The 21,779-nt window shown below is 41.5% G+C and overlaps 1 protein-coding gene across 4 annotated transcripts in view; it reads left to right on the top strand.

Moving 5' to 3' along the window:
• Nucleotides 1-3,379: 3,379 nt before the first annotated feature.
• Nucleotides 3,380-21,779, top strand: part of LOC121513436 (protein SOGA3-like) — a 32,226-nt gene continuing 13,826 nt past the window's right edge. The window contains exons 1-12 of one of the 4 annotated variants that reach the window (XM_041793198.1): nt 3,380-3,453; nt 4,424-5,229; nt 5,436-5,660; nt 5,734-5,892; nt 6,617-6,688; nt 7,003-7,322; nt 7,817-7,976; nt 11,146-11,215; nt 11,411-11,957; nt 12,072-12,201; nt 12,324-12,646; nt 19,710-19,839. In XM_041793198.1, coding sequence (XP_041649132.1) covers nt 4,477-5,229; nt 5,436-5,660; nt 5,734-5,892; nt 6,617-6,688; nt 7,003-7,322; nt 7,817-7,976; nt 11,146-11,215; nt 11,411-11,957; nt 12,072-12,201; nt 12,324-12,434 — 2,547 coding nt within the window. In that variant the 5' untranslated portion in view covers nt 3,380-3,453; nt 4,424-4,476 and the 3' untranslated portion in view covers nt 12,435-12,646; nt 19,710-19,839. Of the gene's footprint in view, nt 3,454-4,253; nt 5,230-5,435; nt 5,661-5,733; nt 5,893-6,616; nt 6,689-7,002; nt 7,323-7,816; nt 7,977-11,145; nt 11,216-11,410; nt 11,958-12,071; nt 12,202-12,323; nt 12,647-17,892; nt 19,401-19,709; nt 19,878-21,779 lie in introns of those variants that run through there. The other 3 variants (XM_041793197.1, XM_041793196.1, XM_041793195.1) reach the window with 3 other exon arrangements.

Below are 21,779 nucleotides of genomic sequence, written 5' to 3'. Positions count from 1 at the left end.
AGTCTTTGAATTGAACAGAACTGAACAGACGAGAATCAGAGAGAGAAAGATGGCTCATCCTCAGACACAATGACTACAATAACTATAAGGATTTTGAATTTCTTTAGGGCAGAAAGAAAACCACTTTCACTGAAATCAAAGCCACATTTCTGATTAGTGAACAAAAACTATAATCACCAAACAGCTCTGCTAATGCGTGATATGAGTGACCATGTTTCTGCTCATGTTGGTCCAGTGTTTTATCAAGTCCAACTCAAAGTTGCCATCTAGCTGGAGATATTAGAGCACTTCATGTGTCTGTCTAGTGCCAAGCTTTATGGAGGGACTAATTTCTTCTTCCTGTAGGACTTGGCATCTGACCACAGTGCCAAAACTACTATAAGTCCAATTTGCTGACCATGGTATTACTGTGCTTGATTGCCTGACCTGAGCCCCATAGAGAATCCGTGCAGTATTGCCAAGATGAAGATGATAGACACCAGTGCCAAAAGTACAGATGAGCTGAAGGCTGCTATCAAAGCAACCTGGGCTTCATAACACCTAGACAGTGCCACAGACTGATAACCACCATGCCACGCCACAATGAGCAGCAATTCCTTATTGCATGAATGACCACATTTCAAGAAGCTTGGCATATCTGTATTTTGAATCTTTTTTTGATTTTCCTGACCTGTAAGTAATAATCATCAGTTAAAAAATAGCTTGAAATATTTCTCTTAATGCGTAATAAGTATATGAATCTAGAATATAAATGTTTTACATAGGGCTGTCAGTATCAATGCATTAATTAATGCATTAATACTGACAACCCTAACTTTATATTTTGTTGCACATTCTTTTGAGGCAATCCCTGCAATCAAATGATTTCAGTGAGACTCCTGCACCTGTCCACAGGTATTTTGGCCCACTCCTTGTAAGCAAACTTCTCCAGCTGTCTTGGGTTTGAAGGGTGGCTTCTCCAGACTGCATGTTTCAGCTCCTTCCACAGAAGTTCAATAGGATTTAGATCAGGGCTCAGAAGGCCACTTCAGAGTATGCCAATGTTTTGTTCTGAGCCATTCTTGGGTGTTTTTAGCTCTGTGTTTTGGGTCATTGTCCTGTTGAAGGACCCATGATCTGTCACTCTGATCAAACTTTTGCTCGAGAATGCTTTGATAGTCTTGAGATTTCATTGTACCCTGCACAGATTCAAGACACCCTGTGCCAGATGCAGCAAAACAGCCCCAGAAGATAACCGAGGCCCCTCCATGTTTCACAGTAGCTACAGTGTTCTTTTCTCTGTATGCTTCATTTTTGTTTCCGTGAACATGGAGCTGATGTGACTAAACAGAAAACTCCAGTTTTGTCTCATCTGTCTGAAGGACATTCTCCCAGAAGCTTTGTGGATTATCAGTATGCGTCTTGACTAATTCCAATCTGGCTTTTTTATGATTTGATTTCAACAGTGGAGTCTTACTTTGTCATCTTCCATTAAGTCCACTTTTGCTTAAACAGTGACGAGTGGTTCGTTCTGACACTGATGTACCTTGACCTTGGAGTTCATCTCTAACCTTTTGGAAGTTGTCCTGGGCTCTTTGGTTACCATTCATATAATCCATCTCTTGAATTTGTCATCAATTTTTCTCTTGCAGCCATGTCCAGGTAGGTTGGCTAATGCCCCATAGACCTTAAATTCCTGAATAAAATGTGCAACAGTATTCAGAAGAACATCAAGCTGCTTGGAGATGGTCTTATAGCCTTTACCTTTAACATGATTGTCTATCATTCTCTTTCTAATCTACTAGGACAACTGTCTCCTTAGCTTTCTGTGGTCCATGGTCCAAATAGGCAGACTGACAGGTTACAAGTTCAAGACACCCATAATGTTAATTACAGGACACACCTTAGTTTCACATGTCCCTATAGTCAAATTATTTTACATTTTTTGTAGGGGGGCCATCTGTTTTGTCCAGGACAGTTTCATTAGATTTTTAATGATTCTGTTGATCCACAATTCAAAAGCAATGTTGCATTTTCATTAGTTATTTTTAAGTAAATGTTTTCTACATTATTACTTTCATCAGTTTAACGTTATTTCAGGGACCATTGTGGGGTTTTCTTTCTTTAACAGAAGGGTACCAACAATTTTGTCCACATGTGGAAGTTAATAATGCCAATAATGACCAACAAGCTATGGGAATGGAACTGCAGACTCAGGGGTGAAAAGGGGAATGAGTATACTGGGTCCTTATGCCAATGAGCCTCAAATATTCTCAAATTAATAGCTATATTAAATGGGACATATTATGCAAAAATCACTTTTCAGGCTTTTCTAACACAAATATGTTTTCCTGGCCTGTCCACAGTCCCCTCCCTCTCCCCCTCTCTTTCTCCACCTTTCAGAAAATGTGTGCTGAAACAAGCCGTTCTCAGATTTTACACCTAATGACCTCACATCAGGAGTAAGCACCCACCCCCAGGTTTGGTTGGCCCTTCCCCACTTGGAGGAAAGTTCAGCCCTCCTCTACTGATCCTCTCAGCTACCAGCTGAGATGCTGGGTAGCTCAGTGGGTTAACCTGCTGAATTTGGTCTGGGAGATTGATGGTTCAAATCCCAGACAGGTTGCAACCTTTGGATAAAAGTGTCTGTAACATCAGGAATACCACATCCATTCATGAGATGGGCGTGGTCAGGGGCGGAGTCAGACAGCTCATTAACATTTAAAGCCACAGACACAGAAATGGCTGGTTCTGAGAAGGACTGAAACAGATGGTTTTTAGACATGCAAAAGTCCTATACTAGAGTGTTTTTTCAGCAACATCTTCACAGGCATGCTTTGGGGACCTCTGAGACCAATGTAAAGTTGTCTTAAAGGGGTAAAATATGTCCCCTTTAAGGGACCTTTTTGTGTTGCCCCTGCATGTCAAAACTTTTCAACATGGTTTTATTTTGAGAAGTGGAGCATTCAGATTTAATTCAGGGTAAGAATGCATCATTTTATAAGCTCAAAAATATAAGACAAGAAGGCCCATGTGATGAAAACTAATGAATATGCTGTATTTTTTCTGTCCAACCTGCTCTTACAACCACACTGCCCCCAAGGCTAAAAACTGCATTGTATCATTAAAGGGTATTTTCCCCCCCTTTGGGTACAAGCATTTTGTCTCAGGTGCAGATCCACATACCCAAGGTCACTTCAAATGACTGAATACAAGGTGAATTTTCAGTTTTCAGAAGCCTCATCCATCCAATCACTGTTGAGCGAAGGAGAGAGAGAGCATGGTGCCCTCTTCCAATGAGAGCAGCCTGCTGCGCGCTGCTTCATTTCCGTGCACGCGGGCCCTCCCAGCGATGATGTAATGTCATGAATATTGAAACAGGTTGCCTGGTGGTCGGGAGGCGCTCGAGTCAGCATCCCTTCTGCCTCCCCATCATCACTACCCTCCAGCATCCGACGAAAACAACCAGAAAAGGTAAGAAATTCACCTGAATTTCCCTCTTTTCCCACCTGACTGTGTTTTCTTCTTTGCGTACAGAGACGTGATTGTGAGGAAACACTAACATGTATGAAGGGCAAATCTCTGACTGATGTCCACATTATGATCACTACTGTCAGGCCTTCATGCTGGGTTCTTTTACTGTTGCTTCCATGTAGAATACTTCAGAATAAATGCAGCTTTTTTTCCCTCTGTATTTGGACTGATGAGTGTCTGTATTTGATGAGTATGCACAGAGAAAGAGCGCGCGTATGACAGGTAGTAATTTTTTTGCGTTTAAAGCGACAAAAGAAAAAACACATAGACTTTAAACTGAGTAGGAAAGGACAGCATCGCGGTGTCCGGTAGTTTCTGACACTTTCAGGCTGATTTTCCATCCATTGTAAAAGTGAGTCATCGTTAAAGAGAGTAGGGATGATGGCTGACAGGAAACGGCTCTCTTGTCTGAGCTGGCTCATCTGATATCATGAAACTGGATCTTCCTTTGTTTCTGCAGGGATCAGATCAGATGCCTTACAGAACCTGATTTCTGTCCACTGAGCTGGAGCTGCTTTAATTGGCTGTCTGCTGCTCCAGGTTTACAGCCTGTGACATTGCTTTCTCTCTCTCTCTCTCTTGTCGGTTGCCCTTTGGGCTGCGCACATGACGCAAATGATCGACTAATTGGCCGATCTGCAGCTAATCTATCATACATCTCCTACTGCATGATCCCTAGTGGACACATGAACCCGTCCCTGGTTGTTTTGAGCTGGTAAAACCGAACTAACCTTCTTTATGTAAATCTAATACATGATCAGATTAAAAACAGATGTTTCCTGCAGTCCCACTAACAAGTTGGAGTTATTTCGTCAACCTGTAGAGATCAACCTCTCCTCTTTGAGTGTCTAGTCCGCATCACTGAAACGTTTTTGTAGCCACTAGTTCAGAGCTGTCACTTGTTTTCCAGCCACTTGAAGAGGATGGATGTTGTAGAGGATGATCTGAGCCTCTGACACCACCATGAACCCTTCCTCTGCCGACTCGCCGCGGCAGCCAGACAATAGCAGCCGGAAGCAGCCGCGGTCCTCTTCTCCAGCCGGCCTTAAAGAGAGCGGAGCTAAAGCTGCACAGAAAAGCAGCAGCTCGTCAAAGCCCATCACCTCAAAGCAAGCTGCAGGAGGAGGGGGAGGAGGTGGAGGAGGAGGAAGAAGCAGCCGAGGTCATTCTCCCGTCTCCACTGGCAGGGAGCGGCAGGCCGGAGGCGCTTCTTCCGTCAGAGGCGCGGCTGCTGTCCAGGCTTCTGGTGCTGAAAGCCCCACGTTGAGCAGGTCTGCGGAAAGAGGAGGCGGCATCCAGACTCCAGAGGACTCCTCTCGTCTTGTTATCGATGCTTCTTCACCCTCGAGGGGAGACACGAACCGCGTCGTCTCCGACCAGCCCTGCGCATCCAAATCCCCCAAACTGAGGAGCAAAAATCCGAAAGGCGGGGAGGCCGGCGCGGCGACGAGCGGCAGCAAAAAGAGCTCTAAAAGCACGGTGGGCTGCGGACCTGGTTTCTGGAAGGAAGGATGCTTACAGTCAGAGCTGATACAGTTTCACTTGAATAAGAGCCTGGGGAAGAAAGGGACAAAGATGCAGACGAAATCGGCATCACCACCGGCCTCAGAGCCGGAGCTGTCCCCCGAGCCTGAGTGTTCAAAAGCGGCTCCACAGCCAGACCAGAGACTGCAGGAGGAGATCGAGAGACTGGAGGATGAAAACGAAGACCTTAAGGTATGAGTACGATTTGTATTCATTTGCAGAATTTGATACTTTTGCGTGCGCAATGGTGGCACCTGTTGTTCGCTAAAGGCTGCATGTTAACCACTGCATGCTTTGTCTGAAAACCACGTTGATAAAACAGCCCAGCTTTCTTAGGTGAGCTTGATAGATTTCAATTGTGATGTGACGCCTTTTCGTTTGTGTCCCTCGCTTTTTAGACTGAGATCGAGGAGATGCGGGCAGAGATGGATGAGATGAGGGACACCTTCTATGAGGAAGACGCCTGTCAGCTGCAGGACATGCGCAGAGAGTTAGAAAGGGCCAACAAGAACTGCCGGATCCTACAGTACCGACTAAAGAAGGCCGAGAGGAAGAGGCTGCGGTTTGCAGAGAGTGGCCAGGTGGATGGAGAGCTGCTCAGGAGTCTGGAGCAAGACCTGAAGGTGAGACTACGGCAGTAGAACAAAAACTGCATTCATCATATTCAAGCATAACGGTTTCTGTCTGTCTGCCTAGGTGGCGAAGGATGTGTCTGTCCGCTTGCACCATGAGCTGGAGAACGTGGAGGAGAAGAGGATGAAGACAGAAGATGAGAATGAGAAGCTGAGGCAGCAGCTGATCGAGGTGGAGGTCACCAAGCAAGCCCTGCAGAATGAGCTGGAGAAAGCCAAGGAGGTGAGGGGCAGAGGAGAGAGGTCTAATAACTACTGCATCATCTCCTGTGTGATTTGAAAGTCTAATGCAAATTATGTCTGGAATTAAATCAAAGGTCAGGTGGAAAATATTATGGCATAACCTTTGAGTACCTTGGAGATTGAAGGAAGGTTAATCAGAGCAATATGGAGTGATTTTTTGCTGCAGTAATGACTCATATCTATCAATTTTAGGCATAAACGAAGGAAAAATGTCCCTTATTCACATGTTTAAGCTTTGTAAAAGATGTTACTGTTATAGAGATCAAATACAACTCATCCAACAGGCTGGCAGGATAGGTCAGCAGGGTTGTCTTTTGTAGCTGTTACAGATTTAAAAAAAGAAACATCAGGTCAAAAAATAATCCCGAAAGCTGTAAATAGGCACAGTTAATCCCACTGGTGTCCACAACTGCCCAGATTTACGTCCCAATACCCCCTTTAAGATGTGTGAGATATCCATTAATGCCAGCAATAAAAGACAGAGGAGCAAAAATGCCACCTTTTTCTTGGATGGTGTTGCGAGTGAAGCAGAGGAGAACACTTCTGTTTGGCCAGAAATGCTCTCAAAGGAGAAATCAAACAGTCATGTTTTCCATGACTTAGCCTTCAGTGTTTAATAAATCTGGATGATATCACTGCTTTCAATAAGAAAAAAACAATGAGCTGGTGGTGATGTTGATGATGTAACCGCTGTTTCCCTGCAGCTTTCACTAAAGAGAAAAGGAAGTAAGGATGGGCCAAAGACAGAGAGGAAGGCTCCACAGACCCCCATCGAGGTGAGTCAGCATTATTACATTATAAAGCTATAAACTTCAATTAAGATCTTTAATAGTGGTGCTGTTTACACTGCAACGTCCAACCTGGTATCACAGACTCATATTATGTGGTTTGAGTCACATAAAGAAGTTACCCTCTCTGTGTTGGAGTATGCACTGGTGCAACAAAGTGTTTCTAGGAATCTTGATATTAAAGCATGTAGCCAAACAAAGTGGAGGAAACTGTACTGCTTGTGCATTTCCCCCATTTTAACTTCATATAAATGTACAAACCAGAGGATTGAAAGTAAACAGCCTTGTGTTTCTCATCACAGGAGGAAAACGAGGATCTGAAATGCCAGCTGGCTTTCATCAAGGAGGAAGCCATCCTGATGAGGAAAAAAATGGCAAAGATAGACAAGGAGAAGGACCGGCTGGAGCAGGAGCTGCAGAAGTACAGATCTTTCTACGGAGACGTGGACAGCCCGCTGCCTAAAGGTGAGGCTGGAGGGCCTCCGACCACTCGTGAATCAGAGCTGAAGCTCCGCCTACGCCTGGTGGAGGAGGAGGCCAACATACTGGGGAGGAAAATTGTGGAGCTGGAGGTGGAGAACAGGGGGCTGAAGGCTGAACTGGATGACATGAGGGAGGACAGGTACTTTCACATTTCAGATAAATGATAGGCATGTCACAATACAATCAACTCTTGGTGTAAGCCGGATCACAATACTGGGTTCACAATCAGATTTTATCACAATTATTTACATTTTTCTATTTTTCACAAAGAAAATACACTGAGGTCAAACTTTTACTGTAATTATCTGTGAAAAAATGTCCCTTGTCAGCATTTATAAATGCCAAAGTCAGCCTCTGCTGGCTTAAGAAATTAGTATTAAAATGTATTTTTTTGTCTAATCAATTCAAATTGTCCATATTTCTTTCTACTTTTACTGTATTGATGCAGGTCTTTACGTTCCAGGTAGATAATGTTGGCTAAAATGAGTGTCAGTGGTAAATGGATGTAAAAATAAATTAATGTTATGATTGACCTGAACATGAGAGTATAATAAAACCATAATTTTCAGGAAAAGAAAAGAAAGTACTGATAACTTAAACCCACAGTCCTCAATGCTTCTTTTCTTCTTCTAGCATGGCTGCTTCAGGAGTAGACAGCTCTGGCAGTGGAGGTCAGCAGTGCAGAGAGCAGGGCGAGGCTCTGTCAGAGCTCAGACAGCAGCTACAGCTGGTGGAAGACGAGGCTGAACTTCTCCGCAGGAATTTAGCAGATGTTGAAGAGGAAAACAAAAAGGTACGTCATATTGACTTTTCTTTAATAGGGCAGATTTTCTTCACAAGTTCTCAGCACTGGTATTGAGACCTCTGAGGACACAACTGCTCAGTACAGTTACCTTTATAATTGATTGTATTTAATTCTCTGCTGGTTGTCTGGGACTGAAATGATCCTTGTTTCTAGCAAATGTAGGACAGAATGGTAACACACTATAAATAATACTGTATGATTCATGATATTTCCAAGCAGCTAACCTAAGACTGCAGAGAAATATACTTTCGTCAGGAACACTGGTCATACAGTTTATCATTTTATTGCAAAATGGATCAACAGTTTTATTTGGTGAAGAAGGATCTGCTTAAAGGAAGCTCCCTGGGTTAGTAAAGCAGCACGCTTTGACTTTCCAGGGATAGCATGGCAAGAAACCCTCATAATGAATAATATAGAATTAGTTCAAACACATGGAATCCACAGTAGCATGAATCTGAATATGAGGGTAAAACAAGCCCTGCTATAAAGGAGGAGGCTGGGGTGAAGGAGGTTAAGCTTTGCAGCTAGCAGCAGTGTTGTGCATCAGCATTAATGCAAGTAGGGATTAGTGAGAAATATGTCATATTTAGATACACCTCTGTTGAGGGAAAGAGCTGTGTTTGGCTGTAGGAGCTGGGAGGATAATTAGGATCAGCTGGCTGTCAGCTGGGCGTATGACTACCGTGTCCTGCATGAACTAATGCTAAGCTTCATAATATAGCTATCTTCAGGCTTGCACAAAACTCCTGAAAACTTCCCAGTTCCCAGTAAACAAGAATGGTTGAATTTTCACCACAACGTTCTCATTTTTTGCCCTGCCAGCCTACTGAGTAGAAATTTCTGGATAAAATTGAGTGGAGCTGCTGTGTGAAAATTCTCTGTGAGAGAATAAGAAAGAGAAGGTAATGACCTTTGGGGTCCTAGTCCTCAGCACTCACAACCTCACAATAAGTTCTAGTTTTGATAAAAAGGCAAAAAATGTCATTATTGTCTTTGACTCTGCTTCATGCGCCAGCTTTGATATATTGTAAGTGTTACTATGTCAGTTGTTAGTTAAGTTATACCTACAATCATCTAAAAGTGATGTACTGGTAGGCTGCTAGGCTAGGTGGCAAATAAGATAACCGATAAATAGGACTTATAAAAGGTATTCACCACCTTGGATGTTTTGCCCTTTTAATTATTTTATGAATCAGTGCTGGTCAATTATTTCATAAAAAAAACTCATTAATTCCAAAGTGGAAAGGGATTTCTACAAAGTAATGCCAATTAAATAAAAATATACGATGTGATATAAGTGACCTCATAACTATTCACCCCCTTCAAACCAGTATTCAATAGAGTCACCTTTGGCTGCGATCACAGCACTGAGTCTGTGTTGATAGGTCTCAGTCAGGCTTTCAAATCTGGACACTGCAATTTAACTCCATTCTTCTTTGCAAAACTGCTCAGGTTCTGCCAGGTTGCACAGGGATCGGGGCTGAACAGGCCTTTTCAAGTACAGCCACAAATTCTCTGTTAGACTGAGGTCTCGGCTTTGAGTCAGCCACTCCAAACATTCACCCTGTTGTCTTTAAAACCCTCTAACTCTGAGTTTCTGCACTCTTTTTTTTATTTTAACCATAAAAGGCCCAGAAAATGTCCTATGAGTTAATGCTTTTGCCCACAATACTTAGAACTTGAAATATATGGCATATTACATTTGACTGCATGTTAAGAGTGTTTTAACAGTTGAAAATGAAGAAACACAAAAAGGGGGGAACTTTATGCTAGAATTTTAGCAAGTAAAGGTGAAATTATGGCAATAACTACAGCTTTCTCTGTATGCTTTGGGCCATTGTGTTGCTGGAAAATAAACCTTCCCCCAAGCCACAGTTCTCTTGCATACTGAATTAGGCTGTCCTCCAGGATTTTCCTATATTTTCACACATTTATTTTACCCTCTACCTTTACAAGCCTTACAGGGCTGGCTGCTGAGAAGCATCCCCACAGCATGATGCTGCCACCATCATGCTTCACAGTGGGGATGGTGTGTTTGTGGTGATGTGCAGTACTGGGTGTCTGCCAAACATAGCGTCTTGTCTTATGGCCAAAAAAGCACAATTTTGGTCTCAACAGACTGAAGAACTTTTTCCACTTGACCATGGAGTCTCCCACATGCCTTCTGACAAACTCTAGACCAGATTTAACATGAGCTTTCTCAGCAGTGGCTTTCACTTTGTCACTCTGCCATAAAGCTTTGACTGGTGAAGAACCCGGGCAACAGTGGTTGTATTTATGCAGTCACTTATTTTACCTTATATATTTTTGTTTAGTTGATATTACTTTGTAAAAATTTCTTTTCACTTTGACATCAAAAAGGTTTTTTTTGTAAAATTCTTTTAAGATTTATTTTTGGGCCTTTTCATGCCTTTATTTGATAGAGGAAGGACAGTGGATAGACTTGGAAACAGGGAAGAGACATGCAGTGAAGGGCCACAGGCCGGATTCGAACCTGGGCTGCCCGCGTACATGGGTAGTGCCTTAAACCACTCGACCATCTGCACTCCCTTGTAAAATACTTTTGTCAAAAAAGGCAGATTTCATTGACCATGATTGATAGGTAAAATCCGAAAAAGGGTAAAACATCCAAGATGATGAATGCTTTTTAAGGGCACTGTTTATAGCTTCTTGTTAAACAAACTGCACACACTTTTAGCTCAACCTGACAGAGTAGCTAACATTTAAAGTTTAAGGTTGTGTGATCCACCTTCATCTAGGTCCACTATAATATCACAGCATAGTACAGGTTGGCATTTGCAGGTTTTTGAAAATGCCTCAGTCATGCTCTTTCCTCAGTGCTGGGTTAAATTTGATAAAATCAGATTAAAAAGTGGTCGAAGAGGTCAGCTGAAACTCTGTCTGAAGAAAAGGCCAGCCAGACACTTCTGTCACGGCCAATAAAACAAGAGCTTGCAAGTTGGTCTGGTTCCTAGGCAACTAGGTAACACAATACTGCTTTAAATTCAGTGACGTTAGATTTCATTTTGTGTCTGCTCTGTCCTTGTGTTCCTTGTTTTATTATTAGACTCATCAATGACTTTAAGGCTTTTGAAAATAAAACGTCTGAACTATTCATACCTGCTACAGGAGGAATAATGTTCTGTTTCATCTTTAGGTGACAAGTGAACTCAATAAACTGAAGTACAAAGCAGGATCTCATGAACCAGGATCGAGACATGGGGGAGGTTTGTTGATGCTCTTTCTTTAAATTGAGTCGTTGTTGGAGGAGAAAACAACAGCACACCAGAGATATCTGTTCTTGTCCTTAATAAATCTGTGTCTGATGAGAAATGTGTTTCATTAAGCCTCCAGGAGAAGCACATTAAAGTCTCATTTGCAGAGGTGTTCTACTTCTCACTGTTGCCTCGTTTCAACCCCAGGAGGAGGTGACCCCGCTAAAGTGGAGGCCCTGCAGGAGGAGCTGAAAGCGGCGCGTCTGCAGATCAATGAACTGAGCGGCAAAGTGATGCAGCTCCAGTACGAGAACCGGGTGCTGCTCTCTAACATGCAGCGTTACGACCTCGCATCCCACCTGGGCATCCGCGGCAGCCCAAGGGACAGTGACGCAGAGAGCGACGGGGGACGAGACGACGACACCCCTTCAGCCTCCGCATCCTCCCCTCGCCTCCTCCCGCCCCATCGCAAGCGTGAGGGCCCTATAGGAGGGGAGAGTGACTCAGATGAGGTGAGGAACATTCGCTGCCTCACCCCGACGCGTTCCCTTTACTCACCTGTGGATAGTCGTTTTTTATCCAGAAGCCTGAAGGACCGACAACAGATGATAGACATCCGCATCGAGGCGGAAAGGCTGGGTCGGACCATCGATAGGCTCATCGCTGACACCAGCACTATCATCGCCGAAGCCCGAGTATATGTCACCAATGGGGAGCTTTTTGCAAGACTGGATGAAGATGAGGAGGGTGGCAGGTAATAAACACATGAAAATGACAAGGATATTATTTCTCAATATATCCTGTATCAAAACACTATCAATATCACAATACTGTGATATTTAAAGTCCACTCTACCTTATGTGCACAGGATTAGAGAGCATGAGCTGCTGTATCGTATCAACGCTCAGATGAAGGCCTTCAGGAAGGAGCTGCAGAGCTTCATAGACCGGCTTGACGTCCCCAGGCAGGAGGATAAACAGGCAGAGGAGCCACTGTCTGTAAGGAAATGCAAACAAATAAAGATGAATAACTTTATAGTCTTTAACTTTTGTGTTCACTAAAATGCACCTCTCTTTCCTCCTATCCATCTTTCCTTTCTCATTGGCCCTCATCCATCAAGATGTTTCAGCCCATTATTTTATTGATCCTCATTCTTGTTTTGTTTTCCTCACTCTCTTATGCCACCATTTTTAAATTGGTATTCCTTTTCACTTTGTTCTTTGTTCTGTAAAGCACACACTCAATATCACATTATGTATATTTTCATTATTATTTTCTTTCTGATTTATTCATTTCATTTTGTTTGTGTGGAACGCGTCACATAAGGTCATTCAAGGTACAGGACATTACCATTTTCCATTTAAGATCCAAGCAACTCATCGACTCAGATGCTTTCAACATTTACTGGAGACCAAACATTGTGGAGTGAAGGTGGAGTCTTAGGTAAGTATGTCATTAAACTCCCTTAATTTTATGTAAAAGGTTCTTCTAGATTAGCAGTGGGGGGCGACTGGCAGCCTGGGGGCCACATACGCAAGTCAAGTACAAATATCCTTAAAATTGTAAACATGAAGAAAACAACAAAATCTACCATGAAAACATGAAAAAACCCATCTGTAATTATCTTTGATAACCCATTATGTTAGTTTATTAACTGTTGCTGGTAAAATCTTTTATATACATTATCAAATAAATTTGTATAAAAGACTAGTATTCACCCCCTTGGATGTTTTTAACCCTTTTATTATTTTTTCTAAAATAATCAATCATGGTCAATATAATTCAGCTTTTTTGACAGAAAAATGACAACACACTCTTTAATATCAAAGGGAAAACAGATTTCTACAAAGTACAGAAATGTATATATGAAATATGTAATCTAAAATAAGTTGCTGAATAAAAATTCCCTCCCTTCAAGTCAGTATTTAGTAGAGTCACCATTGGCTGCAGTCGCAGCTTAGTCTGTGTGGATAGGTCTCAGTCAGACTTGCACATCTGGACACTGACTCCATTCTTCTTTTGCAAAACTGCTCAAGCTCTGTCAGGTCATTTTGTTGCTGGAAAATAAATACTTTCCAAAGCCATAGTTCTCTTCCAGACTGAATAAGATTGTCCTCCAGGATTGTCCTATGTTCTATTGCATTCATTTACCCTCTACCTATTCAAGCCACCCAGGGCTGGCTGTCAAGAAGCATCCACACAGCATCAAACATAGAGTCTTGTCAGATGGCCAAAAAGAACCATTTTGGTCTCATCAGACTGAAGAACTTTCTTCCACTTGACCATGGAGTCTCCCACATGCCCTTAACTCTAGTTGAGGTTTAACATGAGCATTCTTCAACAGTGGCTTTCTCTTTGTCACTCTCTCATAGAGCTTTGACTGTTGAAGAACCGGGGCAACAGTTGTTGTATGCAGAGTCTCTCCCATCTCAGCTGCTGAAGATTGTAACTCCTTCAGAGTAGTCATAGGTGTCTTTGTGGCCTCTCTCACTAATCTCCTTCTTGCACAGTCATGGGAGGACGGCCTGATCTAGGCAGATTTACACATGGCAATTTCTTCCATTTCATGATGATGGATTTGACTGAAGTCTGGCGGATGTTCAGTGCCTTGAAAAAATCTTTGTCTCCATCCTCTGACTTACACTTTTCAATAACTTTTTCTGCTTTGAATGTTTTTGTTTTAATGGTGTAACCGTAGCTAGGATTTCCAAACACAGGTTCCTTTATATCACAGTCAATTGAAACACATTCACTGCACTCAGGTGATTGCCATTTCACTAACTGTGACACGACTAACGCCTCTGTTGAATTAAGTCATTCACTTTAAAAGAGGTGAATATTTATGCAGCCACTTTACCTTACATATTTTCATTTAATTGACATTACTTTTAGAAATTGGTTTTCACTTTGACATTATAGTGTTTTTATTTCTTTGTTTCTGTCCAAATATTGATCATGATTGATTTATAAAATCATTAAAAGGGTAAAACATCAAAGAGGGTGAATACTTTATATTGGAACTGTATGTAAGAAAAAATATATTAAAATAACCAGTAAAAAATATTATATTCAGTGCATTAAAACACTAAATTCTATGTTGAGCTGATTACTACTATTACTATTTGCATTTAAGTTTAAAAGTATAAATTTTAGTTTAAAGAATTGCGCTATGTGTTTTTCCCTTTGGTTAAATTATAAGTTATTTCATTGTTAACTGGAGAGAGATGTGCTAAAAAATGTCTTCGTCTGGCAGTAAGACTAAAATTTATATGGCCCTTAAGTAATCAAAGTTACCCTTCCCTGATCATCTAAGTCTGTTTTGGTACACCAAGACTGGCAGTTTCTCTTGCCAGGCCTTATTGGAGTGTCTCAGGAATGTGTGGGTGTGGACCTGCTATGTTTGATTGACCCCTGTCTCATTTTCTTTTTAGTTTGCAGAATTTTCAGTCTCTGTGGGCAGTTGCAATTCCTGCATTGTTGAGTCACACTTTAAGCTGAATAGAGGTCAAAAGAGCAACTATAAGAGGAAACTGTGTGGGTGTGCAGGTCTATTAATTAGATTAATGATTTGTGGAGAACGTTGTTGTTTTTAATTGTAAAAATGTATAAAATACATAATTTGAATAATTGGTAAAATATTCTTTCCTTTATCTAATAATGTTTTATTTGTGGGACACTTTTCAAGACAGGACCACAAATTACAGAAAAGCAACAAACAACAGCACATTTAGAACCAAAGGAGACAATCACAAAAGTTGGGTACAAACAATCAAAGGCAAACACCAAAGCTTGGATAACCAACAGTAAGCTAAAAAAGCAAGTCTGTAAAATGTTGACCTTGCAAAGCCAATGGATTGGCCAGATTCCATGTCAGTCATCAAGCAGATTCATCTTGCAAAGCTTCATTCTGAAACTCTTGTTCGTTTCATTCTGAAACTCTTGTTCGCTTCATACTGAAACACTTGTTCCTGGTCAGAGAATGACCACACCAGTCAGTACCATTTACGGAAAATGAGGTGGTAGCTATTAGGGCTGAACGATTTGCAAAAATAATCTAATTGCGATTCTTTTCCCAAATATTGCAATTTAATATTCTATTATTCTTGGGTTAATCTTATGTATTTTTCAATAAATTCAAGCAATAAATAATTCCATAAATAAGACCATGTGCATTGAAAACAATGAAATTATTTCAGAAGCAATGAATCCATAGTAGCATGAATCTGAATAGGGGGAGCATCAAGCTTCTTTAAGCTATAAAGGAGGTGGCTGGGGTGGAGGAGGTGAGGCTGGCTACCAGCTGATCGCAGCTGGGGTATGACTTTTGTGAACTAACACTAAGCTTCATCAGTTGTAGACAGAATGAGCTAACTATTTTTGCTGGTATTGCAAATGTGATGTCATTTGCTTTGTTTGAGGGCATTATAATTTTTATGTCACTCATTTTGATTAAGAAAAACATACATAAAAAACAAAAAGGAGGGTTTTTGTAAACCATTATAAAAATCGATACTTGAACGTTTGTATAATTTGCATAAAATCTCTGCTGCAAAAAAAATGATCAATTAAACTGGTATTTTGACACATTTCAAGTTAAAGAAATTTTGCATCTTTGCGATTTGAAAATTGCAGCAGGCCATATTGTGATTTAATCTAAATTGCGATTAATTGCCCAGCCCTTGTAGCTATGGGTGTGGTTTAAGTGTACCACAATGATAACAGCTGCCCGTTGAGCTTGCATCATGTAGTTTACTCCCATTGATACAGTGCATTCAGAAAGTTTTAAGACCCCCTTCATTTTTTTCCCAATTCAACCTGAAATCTTATGTTGCAGGCTGATGCATAGAAACAAAATCATTTTTGTTTTTTGTCAGCTGGGAGGCCTTCTATATAATCAAGTTCTAGAAACATCTCAGCAATGATTGAGAGAAATGAGAGCACCTGAGTTAATTGTTTCTGCAAACGGTCTAAATACCTAAGTAAATTTAATATTTATGTTTTTTAAATTTTAATAAATTTGCAAAAAAATTTATAAAATTCTCTTTTCATTTTGGGCGTATTGAGGATAGATTAATGAGAATAAAAATATTTTTTAACTGTAGCATCAGGCAGCAACATAACAAAATTGAAAAAAATGAAGGGGATCTGAATACTCTTTGAGTGCACTGTATCTCCATATCTGTTTTACTCCTCAGCAGCAGTGCCAGCCTACTATGTCATATGTTTTGTCGCCTCGATTGGTCCGTAATGAAAACGACATACAGAGCATTCACCGAAAGGTTCTACCAAACACAGACTATGGAGCTGTGTCTTATGAGAAATGTGTGGGCTGTTGCCCCTCCCAGATGAACATGAAACATATCCTATGAATCAGATATGAGAAACAATATCTGGTGTGTCAGGCTGTAAAAAACAAGTCTTAAAACGGCACTTAAAAGTAGAAAATGTCCACTGACCTAATACAAACTGGAAGTCTGTTCCAGAGCTGAGGTGTCATTACAGAAAAAGCTCAATTACCAGTGCACTGATAACCTTATCATTATGTTTGTGTGCCCCAGGCTGTAGTCCTCGAAGCAAGCAGGGATAAAATCTGGCCAGTGGCTCTTTGCCTCTATATCACTTCCAAATCTCTCACATCAATTTCTAACTCCATCCACTGTCCTATCTAAATAGAGGCATAAAACTAAATCTTTGAAAAAAGCTTGATCAACCTTTGACTGAAAGAGTTAATGGGCCTAAAGGCTGATATAAGGGGCCTTCTTGGGCATTAAAATATAATGCAACATTCAGAACCATATTGGAGGACATCCCTTTTAATCCTAAGAGCTATAACTCTTTTTTTGTAGCTTGTGAATGATATATTTTGTAATTTATCTCATGTTTAACGGGTATGCAAAGCCAAAAGATCACTCTTTACTCTGATCACGTTTTATGAAAACATTTGATAGCAGCATTAGTAAGATCTACAAGCAGTAGCTACATTATAAATACTTAAGTCTGTGTTATGACTGTGGGGCACTGCATGGATATGCACCCAAAGTGCAAACTTACAATAACAACATTGACTCTTAACACTCTCACACACCATCTGCTTCTGAAAAAATCCACCTATTTCTCTTCCAAGTTCCTCTGAGGCAACTTTGCCGTCTGAGTCATGCCTTGTGTCAATAATCTGTAACAAATCAGCCAAATGTGCTCAAGTAACGTGATAGTAGCATTGACATTTCACCCATATTTTGATATTGCTTATGTACAACCGTGTAAAAGTGCCCTTGGGTGGGTCTGTACAAAACAGCCAGAAATGTGCTGATGGTGGATCTGTTTAAACCAGCAGACCTGACCACCAGGACGAGGGAGGAACCGGTCCACTTCTTTCATCCCACCGGTGGGACGTTTGACGTCACATATTAGGGCCAGCTGTGGAGAGAGAGAGAGAGAGGGACGAGAGAGAGAGGAAGAGGAAAACACAGAGAAAAAGGGTTTTTTATTCCCGTTAATGAATGCATCATTTCAGCTGTAGGCTGCTGCTCCTCTGGTTGTTGATTTTGAACTTTTATCTACTTCATTCTTATGTAGACTTCATTGAATCTGCTTTTTTGCCTGAAAAACAAACTGTCACGGCTCTTTTTAAGGACAATCAATGCAACATTCAAGACCATATTAGAGGTAAGGGTCTACCCAAGTCAATGGCACGTGCTACGTTTTGCCTCTGAACGCTAGCTCGCGCGTTACCGTTAGTCGGCCTGTTAACTTAATCGTTGGAAAATCTAACATACAACCCAATTATTAGTGCTATGATATGATTAATATCCCAACCTAGTCTCTTTCCTCGGGATAGCCATCGCATTGCCACGCTTTAGAAAGTAAATGAGACATAGCAGAAGGGTAGAAATAACTCATTTTATTGACGAGACAAGAGGGGAGGTGAGAAATTTAGCATTTTAACAGAAAAGTAGGACCTACCGCATATTTTTAGCTGTGAATAAGTATAAAAATGACTGCTATAAAACTAATAAGTCTTTGTTTGACCACTTTAATGTGTAACGGCTAGCTAGCATGCAGCCGTTTGAGTATCCACGGGTCGAGCAGACCCCAACACCTTGCGCATGGGTACTGCGCAAGGTGGTAGATAGGCTATCCTGCGGCATAATTAGAGCAACCAGTGTTGATTAACGGGTGTTTCCTCTCTGCTTCGTCCAGACGCCGCTCTGCTATTTGGCTTAGGGTAAATAAACTCCCGGTTACAGGGGGTAAAAATACTCTTCTGCTCTTACATCAGTGCGCTCCGTGATATTTTTGGGAGCGTCCCCCATTCGCGTTGGAGCGGTTACTGGGTGGCTGTCGTTGCCAGATCTGGAGTGTCGCCTCCAACGACTCAGTACAGAGAGGAGAGGAGACACAGAGGGAGTTTGATAAACATGCAAAAGAGAAAATAACAGTGCACTGAAGAGGTCCTTGAAAGATAAACAACAGACAACTGAGGACCAAGCATGACGGCTTGACCTTGTCTCAGTGAGGATATGGAGGGGACCAAAGCGTCCAGTCGAGACGCCTTTAAAGCGGTGGCTGCTTTGTGGCCAACGGTGGATCTAGCCGGGTTTGGATAACTGGCTTTTATTTGTGCTAACGGTCACTATCCGAAAAAATCATGGAAAACTTTTCCGAGTTGTATCTAAGCCTTAACAGAGCAATAATCGAGACTTTCAAAGTGGCTCGGTTTACCTTCTACGACTTTTAATTGATCTTACGTTTTTTATTTGTTGTATTTTGATGCACTGGAGGAATGTGGAGTGCGTTTATGAACGGCTCGGGGCTGCACGGCGGGGGCGGTGCTGGTGGGGGCTACGTCCCGTCTCAGGGATGGGAGTTCGTTCCGTGCTCCAGGATGGATAAGACAGAAAGAGGCAGGGGCAAAAGCCGCAGCCCCCTCAGGAGAATCTCCTCTCCTCCCACAGTCTTCAGTCAGATCTACGAGCAACAATTTTCCGCTGCTTCACCGGGAGTTGGAAGAGAAGGTGGAGCGGGGACAAAGCTTGAGGTCCTCAGGGGACAAATGTGGCCAGGTTCTGAACCCCAGCAACAGCAACACACGCGGCTTAAAAAGAAATTTGAGGATTTGAAAAAGCGGCACGTGCAGGATAAGGAGGAATGGATGCGCGAGAAGGAGTCATTGCTGAGAGAAGTAGCTGACATACAAGTAATTGTTTTGCCCACTACACTATACCTTTCTGTGTGCGAAAGCTCCCCAGAAGGTGCACTTTGGGTCATTTTGTTGTGTTAGTATGGGGAGTCAAATTTTTGTCTAATGTTGTTAGTGATTTGGTTGAGTGCTTTGTGTCAAATTAGGGCCTCAAATTTAAAGAATGTGAGAATTTCAATGATTAACTATCATCCCCTACTATTTATGATTATCCTTTATATATTGCACAAATTTGGCACTTCACACATGCCAGCCCATTTGCCACATTCAACTGACAAGATTGCTGCTGACTGTGTTTCCATGCAGGGAGGGGAGAACAGGAGGCTTCTGTTGGACCTGAAGACAGTTTTGGATGAATTGCAGGCGGAGGTGAAAAGAGAGGAGGAGAAGAGGAGCGATCTGCAGCTGCAGTACACCAGAGACAGATGTGCTTGGGAGCTGGAGAAGGCTGAGCTCAAATGCAGGATTGCACAGGTAACAAACAATGATGACAAAGATGTACTGGTGGGGCTTTCAGACTGCTCAAACGCACATCTAAAGTTTACGTGTGTTGGAGTAGAGCAGTATACTGTATAGGATACTTTATTTTTAGCTGTGCATTTAGTGTGTGTGGGCTTGTACAGTATGCAGGTGCATACCTTTTAAATAGAGCAACACTGTACATAGTTTAACAGCAGTGAGTTAAGTGTTGCACTGCATGTAAAAAAAAAAAAAAACACTATTGTAACTTCTATGTTATGTCTAATATGGTATGTCTGTTCATGTCTGGCCTCAAATTTGGTGCAAATTTGGCTTGTCACTTTTGCCACCCACATGACATGGTGATAAGTCACCCTGGCATCCACCCAACTTGAGCCTTCAGCTTAGACAAAAGATTTGCACCGAGGAGACAAACATAGCTATTCCCTCTCAGCCAGACACAGACACCCATCTTGGCTTAAACAGCAAACTCTAAGTACATCATATATTAACCTACTGTTTCCTTGGACAGCTACTGTTAAGTGTTTCTTGAAATCCTGAAGTTTGCATACCAGTGCCATGCTGTGTCAGGCATTGCACGAATCACTTGAAAGATCTTGCATGGATGTTCTTCAAAGCTATGTGGCTTAGGGATTTAGCATTTTTCTTCTGCTTAGATCAGAGGATGGATTTATTTGATTGAATTCAAAACCTGAGCAGACTTGCTTTTGATACCGAGACTTTTATATCTTAGACTTTCTTTATTTCTTTTTTATGATGTTGTGATGCCACTGTCTCTGCCAGTTGAGCTCCATATGATTTCTATCACAGACATAAAACTGATTAGTCATGCGTTAACTCACCAGACAGTCCTCTTTTGTTTGTGCTCTAGAGCAAAATAAAAAAAATCAAATGATTCTTTAAATAGAGCAAAGAAGGCCAGAATTTTCAGTAAGTGGTGCTGGAAATTAACAAGGTGGTGCTATGGTACTGCAGCACCGTCAGACAAGACCACTGATAACTCTGTGACACGGGAATGCAACATAGTAACACGCTTTTACCACATCACACTCACATGGATGGTTTAATGTGTGATGGTACAGTGTCAGTGTTCAGCTCCTCTCTTTGTCCTGCTGGCTCTGTGCCTTCTCACAGTGTGGATGACTGAGAGCCGTATAAAAACAGACATTTACTGTTCTGTTTTGTTTTTGTAAGGCTCAGTGTGACCGTGGAAGAGGCTTACTCTACTGCTGGAGGCTATTACACGATGCCACACACACACACACAGATTTTCATGCCAAGATGTTGATGTGAGGCATTTGTGTTAGCGTCTGTGGAGCCACCTATCATGTCTAAGAGCTCTGCCACTCTAGTAAATCATAGGGAGAGCTATCCTTATATTTTGTTTCTCTGTTCAATTACAGCAAACAAGAGAAACATCCAAAGAATTTGGTAATAATGTATGGAACAAGCAGGCATACTCACATGCAGATATTTCCAAATTAATCTCACAGACCAAAAAGAATGCGACTTGGAGTTTAGCCATGCTAGGGAGGGTCAGCTTTGCTGTAAGAGTTGTTTTGTCCTGATGCCACATCCTACCACATTTTATAGTTTTGGGTGCATGTTTACTGACTGCTAATCTGGGCTTCTGAGCTTTCTCAACAGGTTCAAAATGAGTTAGTCCTATTTTCATGAATGGTTTACAGCTCAGTTTGAAATTAAAATTTTTACATATTTCAAGCTTCCTCTTAAAGTACTTAAAGGCACAGGGTGTAATGTTTAGCCAAGTAGCATTAAGTAGAACAAACTTGGTAAAGCAGAAGTAGACCTATCTAAATAAGTGTTTAATCACTTGAATATATACAGTTGTTTTGTTCTTATTTACGAAGATTAAGCCTTTTATTTATACATGGA

This window comes from Cheilinus undulatus, linkage group 8, assembly GCF_018320785.1.
Source record: "Cheilinus undulatus linkage group 8, ASM1832078v1, whole genome shotgun sequence".
NCBI classification, from domain to species: domain Eukaryota; kingdom Metazoa; phylum Chordata; class Actinopteri; order Labriformes; family Labridae; genus Cheilinus; species Cheilinus undulatus.
This window is presented reverse-complemented; position numbering and strand designations above follow the sequence as displayed.